Here is a 10,565-nt window from a genome sequence, read left to right as displayed (position 1 = left end):
AATACTTAACAATTAAACGCACAAAAAAATTAACACAAAATCTAATCAGTTTCAGCGGACAATTCGAAATCAAAAGAAAAGGCGGTGGTCGTCGATTTAATGTTCTGCGGTTTTTCTAAGCGGTTTACTCTTATGCGTACACGGCGGAAAGCGATAAGACCGCAAACCGGGTGTGAGCTCCTCTTTTATCATTTTCGGAGAGGAGCCCACCCTCGCGTGAAGCGCCAATAATTTTGCGTGATTTTAAAGTGGCGCATGCTCAATAGCATATAATTATTCGGCGGAACGGTTGCGACACCGTTACTTGTTTGTGTATTTGAGCGTTTTTTTATATGACAGCTGTCAATTTACGACTCTTTTTTATTCCATTACAAACAAATGTGACTTTATTATTGCCGATCGAAGATTCTAGAATTTAACAATAACTATTTTCGAGATCGAACCTTGTCTTGACTGAAAACGTATAATATATGAAAATCCTAATTACATTTTACTGCCGAAATAATTTAACTGGCGATAAGAATTATTTTGCATCTCAAACATCCCGCCCGCCTTGTCGCAACGTGACAAATGGTTGATGATGATTTCGGCGCGGATCACATTCCGATGGTGATTGATGGTGGGGCGGGCTCGCGTCGGCGCGGCGAAATTCACGTGATGATCGCGTGTTGCGAATCGATCAGCTGAGTCGACGAAAACACGTGGTGATCGCGTGATGTGAATCGATCAGCTGGAACGGCGAAAACATGTGGCAGATGTGAACGGCGAGTGTGAGATGCAGTGAGCGGTGAAAATGAGACAAGTTTTCGTGCGGTGGTGAGCGAAACAAGTGATGTGTGACAATTGATATGGTGCATGATGTGATGATTGTGTAGTGAGTGATGCTATGTGTCAATGTGCGGTGTAGGCGCGTCGTTCACGCCCGGAAGAAACACGAGCTTGACGAGTGGGCGCACGAGCTCGGACGTGGCCGTTCGGATGGTCACGACGCGTGTAATTCCGTCGTCTCCGGGGTGCAAACGCAATATGCGAGCGAGAGGCCATCGGCTCGGAGGGGTGATCTCGGAGCGCACGAGACAGAGATCGCCGACGTGGGGTGCAGGTGCATCCTTGAGCCACTTGGTGCGTGGGGCGAGTCCGTGCACGTATTCGGATGACCATCGCTGCCAGAAGTGATCCCTCATCCGCTGCAGGTGACGCCAACGTGACAAGGTGGACACCGTCTGCTCTGTCAATGACGGTTCCGGCAAGGCGAGGAGCGGTGCCCCAACGAGGAAGTGACCGGGGGTCAGCGCCGAGACGTCCTCTGGATCATCTGAGAGTGCCTGTAACGGACGTGAATTCAGACAAGCTTCGATCTGGGCGAGGAGTGTGCTCAACTCCTCGAACGTGAGGGTGGTCTCGCCGATCACCCGACGGAGGTGAAACTTGGTCGACTTTACGGCGGCCTCCCACAAACCACCAAAGTGCGGGGCCGCTGGCGGGTTGAAGTGCCAGCGGATTCCTTGAGCGGTGGCGGCAAGGATGACACTTTGACCTTCGGCTGTCGCTGCGTTAAAGAGACCTCGCAGCGTCCGATCTGCCCCGATGAAAGTCGTGCCGCAGTCGCTGTAAATCTCAGCGCACAAACCCCGGCGGGAGATGAAGCGGCGCAGCGCGGCGATGAAGGCCTCCGAGGTGTAGTCCGAGACAACTTCTAAGTGAATGGCCTTCGACCAGAAGCAGACGAAGACGGCGATGTATCCCTTGTGCGCACGGTGTCCACGCCCCTTGCTGGTCCGGAGGAGGATTGGTCCCGCGTAGTCCAAACCGGTGCTGAGGAACGGTCGAGTTGGCGTTACTCGGTCCCGAGGAAGGTTACCCATCGGAGGCTGTGGTGTTGCGGCGCGCCATCGAGTGCAGGTCACGCATCGGTGTAGCTGCTGTTTGACGGTGGTCCTTCCTCGGGGCACCCAGAAACGCAGGCGGAGCAAGCCGAGAGTCAGTTGCACACCTCCGTGCAGTGTCCGTCGGTGGCAGGAATCAATCACCAGCCGAGTCAACCATGATGCCGCCGGGATGATCATTGGATGTCTTTCGTCGAGTGGTAGCTGAGCATGCTTGAGACGTCCTCCGACGCGCAGCACGCCTTGATCATCGAGGACCGGACTCAACCTCGCTAGGTGGCTTCGCGGTGGACTAGTGCGTCCAGCAGAGGCCGCAGCTACGTCCGTAGGAAAGTGGAGCGCCTGCACCACTCGCAGCCATCGAAATAAGGCGACGTCCAGCTCGTCCGGATGCAAAGTGCGGCCAAGTATGACGTCGCGTCTCGCCGGATTGAGCCATCGCCGACACCATGCAGTAACTCGCAGCAGCCTTTGTAGCGTCGGGAACCGGAGGAGGAGGTCAGGTTCGGCCGTGATCGGTGCCTTGACCACCAAACTGGTGGCTCGCTGCTCCGGGAGGTCATCCTCTGCGGCTTCGATGACGGAACAAGGCCATGCAGTCTCGTCTCCTGACAGCCAGGTAGGTCCTGTCCACCACAGTTTATGTTTAATGAGTTCGTCAGGAGTAACACCGCGTGATGCACAATCTGCAGGATTCTCTCGTCCAGCGATGTGTCTCCATTGAGCGTCTGGCAGCAGGGTCTGGATCTGAGACACTCGATTGGCGACAAAGGTTTTCCAGCGGGTGCTGTGTCCTTGAATCCAGTGGAGCGTGACCTTTGAATCTGACCACAGATGCACTGGCGTCGTTGTCAAACCGAGAGTAGAGCGCACGTGGAGCATGAGCGTGGTAAGTAGAGCTGCTGCACAGAGTTCCAAGCGAGGTAACGACACCTGCTTGACAGGTGCGACCTTGGATTTTGCCATCAACAGGTTGATTGATGTTTTCTCTGTTGCAGCGTTGCGGATGTACACCACGGCGGCGTACCCTCGCTCTGATGCGTCGGCAAACCCATGGAGCTGCAGTTGTGAATGGTCGGTCCCAGTGTTGAGCCAGCGAGTTATGCGGATGTCATCTAGAAGAGGAAGCTGATTCAACAACTGCCTCCAGCGGTGTGCGTCCTGATCAGGCAGCGGGGAGTCCCAGTCCAGCCGTTGAAGCCACGTCGTCTGAATCAGAATTTTGGCTCTGATGACGACAGGTGCGAGCCACCCCATCGGGTCAAAGAGTCGAGCCGTCTCGGCCAAAACTCGTCGCTTCGTGAAGTCGGTGATTGCACGCGGACGTATGGTGAAGGAGAACCAGTCACCTTGCGGATGCCATCGGAGGCCCAAGGTAGCGTGACTCTCTCCCTCCCATGAGTGCGGTTTGCGTTGATGCCGATGTTCCGGTGGAACTCCGGTGAGCACCTGCTGATCGTTGGCAGCCCACTTCCTCAAAGGAAATCCGCCCGCCATGCAAAGACTCCGTAGTTCCTGCTGAAGGTCGATAGCGTCCTCCAAGCTATCAGCGCCGGTGACCACGTCGTCGACGTAGCAGTCGTGTCGCAGTGCCTTGACTCCGCGTGGATATCGTGCCTCTTCGTCTGCTGCGAGTTGATGAAGAGTCCTGATGGCGAGAAAGGGTGCACACGCTAGCCCGTAGGTCACGGTCCTCAGCTCGTACTCGTGGACGTCATCAGAGCTGGTGTGGCGCCACAAGATGGTTTGCAGGCGACGATCCTCCGGATGTACAAGAATTTGTCGGTACATCTTCTCGATATCCGTGACGAGAACGTACCGATGCCAACGCCAGCGAAGTAGGACATCAGCGAGTGTTGGCAAGAGATTGGCTCCAGTGAGGAGGTGTGCGTTCAGCGACTCTCCGGACCGTGTGCGCTGGGAGCCGTTGAACACGACCCTGAGCTTCGTGGTCGTGCTTGACTCCTTGAGGACCCCGTGATGCGGTAAGTAGCACCTAGGGCTGCAGGTTGTTGAAGTTGTGCTGACCTCCATATGTTGCAGGTTCTCGTATTCCTCCATGAAATCTCGATAGAGGTCACCGAAGCGAAGATCTCGTGCTCCCTTCCGCTCCATGGCTTCCAGGAGGCGCTCTGCGGGTCGACGAGTCTCGCTGAGCGATGTCGGCGGCGGTGAAGTACATGGCAGCCTCACCATGTACCTGCCACTGGACGTGCGAGTGACCGTGCGCACGTAGAAGTCTTCGCACCTGGCTTCGTCGGCGGTGAGCGGTGTCCCAGCTACTGGCTCGCGTTCCTGCTCCCAGAAGCGTCGAACCATGTTAGCGAGGTCGTGGTCTGTGGTGCACTGGAACGTGCGGCGATGGCCTTCGGGTGCTGCGGCGTCGTAGCCTCCGGACAAGATCCATCCTAAGCTCGTCTGCTGGGCGATCGGCATCCGTGATCCGCCCTTGCGAAGGCCTTCCTCGAGGATCAGCGAGTAGACTTCTGCTCCCAAAAGTAACTCCGCAGGATCGTCATCCAGGAAGCGCGGGTCGGCCAATCGAAGTCCGTGGATGTGAGGCCAGCTACGATCTTCACGTTGAGCGGTGCCTTGTTGCAATGAGATGCGCGGCAGCACAAAGGCCACCACGCGAAGCTCGGCATTGGTCACGTCAGATGTGATGTCTATCGTGACCTTGCCACGCGCTGATCCAGAGCGAGTCCCTCCGATGCCGAAGATGGACAGATCCGTTGAAGCTCGAGGCAGCCGAAGACGCTGAGCCAGAGCCTCAGAGATGATGGACACCTCGGAGCACTGATCTATCAAGACTCTAACCTCGTGTGGTGATCCGTATCGATCAGCGACCTTGACGCGAGCGGTTGCGAGAAGGGCGGCCTTGTGCGTCTTAGCTTGCCGTGCAGTGACCAGTGTGGTGGCAAGTGAAGTGGCCTCAGCGGATGGTGTTGATGTGGATGCCCCGTGCAGCATGGTGTGGTGTCGTGCGTTGCAGGTGAGGCAATTCTTTTTTGACTGACACCGTGCTAAGAAATGATTGCCTAGGCAGTTGAAGCACAGTCGGTTGGTTTCCACGAACGTTTTCCGCTCAACCGCAGTCTTGGCCTTGAAGCTTTTGCACGTCATCAAGGTATGGTTTTCACGGCACAGTGCACAGTGAGGTGAATCCGCACCTTGGTGCTTCGTGACGTGCGCTTTGGCGAATCGTGATGTTTCTCCAGGTCCCTTTGTGACACTCCTCGCTCGTGCGGCGTTGAGCGTCAATACTCGTCGACTAATAAAGTCGAGAAGTGCCTCGTTCTGTGGTGGTTCGGTGGAGTCTGAAGTGGTTGACTCCCATTCGAGACGAGTGCGTGCGTCGAACAGTTCGACGACCAGGTGGTTGAACAGGTCCATCCCATGCGAGTTGATAGGACGTCCGATGCTCTCCTGTGCGTTGACTGCGGCGGTGACAGCGTTGTGGATGCGGCTCAGCTCCTCGGCGGTATCTCCCTTCATCTTTGGCACGGCGGTAAACGTGGCAAAGTTGGAGCGGATTAATTCTCTTTTGTTATTGTAGTGCTTGTCCAAGATTGCCCAAGCGCGATCGTAATTGTCACTCGTGACAGGTAGTGACTTTATCAACCTTTCAGCCGGACCTGTCAGACACGAGCGGAGGTGGTGGAGCCGCTCAATGTTCGAGATCGAATTGCTGCTCACAATGGACAGAAAAAGATCGCGAAAGGATGGCCAATCGGCGTAGGCGCCAGAGAACGGCGGCAACTTGATGCGCGGCAGCGAAGACTTCGATGCGACGTCGACGGCTGGAGATACGTTCGGCTTCCGGAAATGTTCGGCATAACTATCCAAGGTACTGCGTTGTGCAACGTACAGATTTTCCGTATTTCCATGCAACTCCGACTTGTAGTATTCGCTCTCACAATATTTTTCTTTCAGAGCTGCGCGAATGAGATCATGCTGTGCCTCGAATTTCGTCCACAGCTGATCTAAGATTCTGGTGCGTGTAGATACGGCACTGGCGGTGATGTTGGTCGTGCCCAGCTTCTTCAGGTATTCCACGGAGCGCGAAATACGGACCTGGATCTCACGTTGGCAATCGATCAACGTGTTCACATCCATGGTGAACTACGAGCACTCACGAACTACACGAAGACACGTTCACAAACTTGCGGGTGCCGGCGAGAAGATCCGGCTCGAAGGACCAAAAATATGTTCGCGAACGCGCTGCGTGAGAGGAATCGAACAACACCAAAAAAAAAGGATGAGTCACTTTTAGTATAAAAGAAACTTTTAATCTACGAATCTTTACGGAAATATAATGTACAATACTTAACAATTAAACGCACAAAAAATTAACACAAAATCTAATCAGTTTCAGCGGACAATTCGAAATCAAAAGAAAAGGCGGTGGTCGTCGATTTAATGTTCTGCGGTTTTTCTAAGCGGTTTACTCTTATGCGTACACGGCGGAAAGCGATAAGACCGCAAACCGGGTGTGAGCTCCTCTTTTATCATTTTCGGAGAGGAGCCCACCCTCGCGTGAAGCGCCAATAATTTTGCGTGATTTTAAAGTGGCGCATGCTCAATAGCATATAATTATTCGGCGGAACGGTTGCGACACCGTTACTTGTTTGTGTATTTGAGCGTTTTTTTATATGACAGCTGTCAATTTACGACTCTTTTTTATTCCATTACAAACAAATGTGACTTTATTATTGCCGATCGAAGATTCTAGAATTTAACAATAACTATTTTCGAGATCGAACCTTGTCTTGACTGAAAACGTATGATATATGAAAATCCTAATTACATTTTACTGCCGAAATAATTTAACTGGCGATAAGAATTATTTTGCATCTCAAACAACAATCAAAAAGATTCTTGTAAACAAAAGGTGATCTTTTGCAATGATGACTTGTAAGAGATGATCTGATATTCCTCATATGAATCCTGTGTTTTTCAAGAAAGATTTCAGGATCTGCAGGAAAATCTTCTTCAATGAAAAATTCTCCAGGAATACGAAGAGTGGATCCATAAAGAAGTTCTGCAGGTAAAGCTTTTAAATCTTCTTTGAAACACGAACGTAATCCCAAAAGAACTGAAGGTAAAGATTCTACCCAGTTGGTTGTTTCGTGGCACATAATCGCTGCTTTCAAAGTCCTATGCCATCTTTCCAGAATTCCATTTGAAGCAGGATGATAAGCAGAAGTTCTAATCCTTTGGCATCCAATTAGGTTTGTTAAAGCTTTGAATAAAGCTGCTTCAAACTGAGGACCTTGATCTGTTGTAATGCTGATAGGAGAACCAAAACGCGCTACCCAATGTAAATAAAATGTTGTAGAAATAGTTTCAGCAGAAATCTCAGAAATAGGAACAGCTTCAGGCCATCTGGAAAAACGATCAATCATAGTAAGACAATAACGGTAATTTTGACAAATAGGAAGTGGTCCAACAATGTCTAAATGCACATGCTGAAAGCGTTGATCAGGAATTGCAATCTTAATTGGAGAATTCTTGGTGTGTCTTGAAATCTTCGCACGTTGACATGGAAGACAAGTTCGAGTCCATTCCTTCACATCTTTCTTCAAAGAAGGCCAAATGAATTTCAGTAGTAATTGTTTAGATGTCAATCTGCCGCTGGGGTGAGCGAGTCCATGAACAACATCAAAAATTCTCTTGCGTAAGAGTTTAGGAACATATGGACGAATTAATTCCGAAGAGCAATCACAATAAATAGGTATGGTTGATCCTGAAAGAATAAGTTTCTTCAACAGAAGTGAAGAATTTGAAGAAAGTAAAACTTGAAGTTCTTCATCTTCTTTCTGATAATTAGCAAGTTCTTCTAAAGAAACTATAATAGGCATTGAAATAGATTCAATTCTTGACAGAGCATCAGCAACTGAATTCATTTTTCCAGAAATATAGGTAATATTTGTAGAGAATTGAGCAATAAAGTCCAATTGTCTGATCTGTCTTGGTGACGCTTTATCCAATTTCTGACGGAAAGCAAAAATCAAAGGTTTATGATCAGTTCTGATAATCAATTGTCTTCCTTCAACAAAATGCCTAAAATGTTTAATAGCCAAATAAATGCTAAGAAGTTCTCTATCATAAGTGCTATAATTTCTTTGAGCTTTGTCTAGTTTCTTTGAGAAAAATGCTATTGGTTTGATATCGTCGTCAATAGACTGTTCAAGTGATGCACCAACAGCAAAGTCAGAAGCATCACAAGTTAAAATAAGAGGAGCATGAGGAGCAGGATGAGAAAGGATAGTAACTTGTAAAAGTTCTTCTTTACATGACTCGAAACCTAATTCCGCTTCTTTAGTCCAAGAAATAATTCTTCTATCCCTCTTGCGACTGTCCTTTAAATATTCTGTTAACAGAGCTTGATGATTTGCAGCATCCTTGAGACAGCGACGATAATAATTGATAATTCCTAAGAATCTGCGTAATTCATGAAGTGTCTTAGGTTTAGGATAATCAATAATTGATTTCACTTTTTCGGATGTAGGTTTAACTCCTTGGTTAGAAACTAAGTAACCAAGAAAAGAAATCTCGCTTTGACCGAAAAGACATTTAGCGACATTGATTGTCATTCCAGCTTGTTGAAGATGATCAAAAATAATGCGTAAGTGAGCAATATGTTCTTTCTCATCTTTAGAAGCAATAAGAATGTCATCAAGATAACAAAAGGCAAAACTCAAATCATTAAGTAAAGAGTTCATGAGCCGTTGAAAAGTTTGGGCTGCGTTTCGTAAACCGAAAGGCATTACGACAAATTCAAAAAGTCCAAATGGAGTAGTGACAGCTGTTTTGTGAATATCTTCTTTAGCGACGGGTACTTGATAGTACGCTTTAACTAAGTCGATTTTAGAAAAGATATTCTTACCAAAAAGTGAAGAACAAAAATCTTGAATATGAGGTAAGGGATAACGATCCGGGATAGTCACTGAATTGAGTGCACGATAATCACCACACAGTCTCCAAGAATTTTGTTCCTTTTTAGGTACCATATGTAGAGGGGCTGCCCAGGAGCTGCTTGAAGGTCTGCAAATTCCTTGCTCCATCATAGACTTGAATTCTTCCTTGGCACATTTAAGTTTCTCAGGAGTAAGTTTTCTGGGAGTCGAAAATTTAGGAGAACCTTCCGTAACGATATGATGTTCAACACCATGTGTTTTTACAGAGGAAATTGGAGAAAAACGGGTGAGTCCTGGAAATTCGGTTAAAAATTTGTGGTACACAGAATCAGGAGATGTGGTAAAAATTGACAAATGCGCAATTTCTTGAATTTTTCCAGTATCAAGAGACACGGTAGTGTCTCGCGACCAGTTAAGGGCGTAGCGGAGACACCGTGTATCTTAACGCGAGTCGGACATTTGAGTCTTTATAATATTTCGAATCCTCAATAATGGCTGAAGCAATCGAGTTTATACTAGACTTAATCGATAGATTGAGTTCGAATTATATAATAAAAGTGTCTTTATTTCTGCTCTACGTGATTTGTAAGCAGAGATATATAAATGCAAAGTCGAAATATGAAAAATTTCTATTAAGAAACGTCCCCGTCATCAATATCATCATTATCATCATCGACCACGCATACATAGTAGTATCGTGCTACACGTATTCACACGTATACAACACATGCGCACACATATATCACACGTACACAACACATGCAAGATGCATGTAGTGGTAATTTTGTCCATCTCGCACGTTTTACAACAGATGGCGATAGTGGCGCTCCGCCATATCGGCAGCGTGCGGGGTTATGTTGGCTAACTCTCTCTCTCTCTCTCTCTCTCTCTCTCTCTCTCTCTCTCTCTCTCTCTCTCTCTCTCTCTCTCTCTCTCTCTCTCTCTCTCTCTCTCTCTCTCTTTCTCACACACACACACTCTCTCATTCTCACTCACTCACTCACTGTTCGTCTTGTGTACTTATTTAGTACATTCATGATCGGCAGCGTGCGGGGTTATGTTGGCTAACTCTCTCTCTCTCTCTCTCTCTCTCTCTCTCTCTCTCTCTCTCTCTCTCTCTCTCTCTCTCTCTCTCTCTCTCTCTCTCTCTCTCTTCTCACACACACACGCACACACACACACTCTCTCATTCTCACTCACTCACTCACTGTTCGTCTTGTGTACTCATTTAGTACATTCATGATTAAACATCTATATGCATTAATGTGAAATTTACTTACAATTAGTTTACTTGAAATATTCAATCTCTAAAGTGTTTATCTTATAAGATAGACAAAAAAATCTGAGTAAATAATAAGAAAAAAAAACAAGGATTATTATTGTCATAATTTTTTATCAATTAAGTACTCTCAACTATCCAATAATTAAATAAATACGTACAAATGTGCGCGCGTGTACACACATACACATATTGATATTAAAGAGATTGAAGGAGAGGAAGGAGAAGATAAAAATTTAAATATTCACATATATTTTCAAATATTATATATGAATTTATAGTTTACATATCTAATTAATAATGAATTTCTAATTATATTAAACATATCAAAATAAAGACATACATGTATTTATCAAATGAATAAAATTATTGAATACAGACTTAAAAAATTTATTAAACATAGACTTAAAAAATTAATTAATTAAACATATTCCAAATTTAGAAAAAATAAACTTTATTTATATATGCAACAGCTTTTTA

At 47.1% G+C, this 10,565-nt stretch overlaps 1 protein-coding gene across 1 annotated transcript; it reads right to left on the bottom strand.

The window, feature by feature from the left end:
* Nucleotides 1-884: 884 nt before the first annotated feature.
* On the bottom strand, nucleotides 885-6,002 carry LOC114929767 (uncharacterized). Its single transcript, XM_085488281.1, has one exon. It carries the CDS (start codon nucleotides 6,000-6,002, stop codon nucleotides 885-887), a length of 5,118 nt encoding a protein of 1,705 aa, XP_085344407.1.
* Between the last annotated feature and the right edge of the window lie 4,563 nt (nucleotides 6,003-10,565).

Source organism: Nylanderia fulva, unplaced genomic scaffold (assembly GCF_048542155.1).
Source record: "Nylanderia fulva isolate GAGA-0341 unplaced genomic scaffold, ASM4854215v1 Scaffold67, whole genome shotgun sequence".
NCBI classification, from domain to species: domain Eukaryota; kingdom Metazoa; phylum Arthropoda; class Insecta; order Hymenoptera; family Formicidae; genus Nylanderia; species Nylanderia fulva.
The sequence above is the reverse complement of the archived record's forward strand: the minus strand, read 5'-3'. Positions and strand labels throughout refer to the sequence as shown.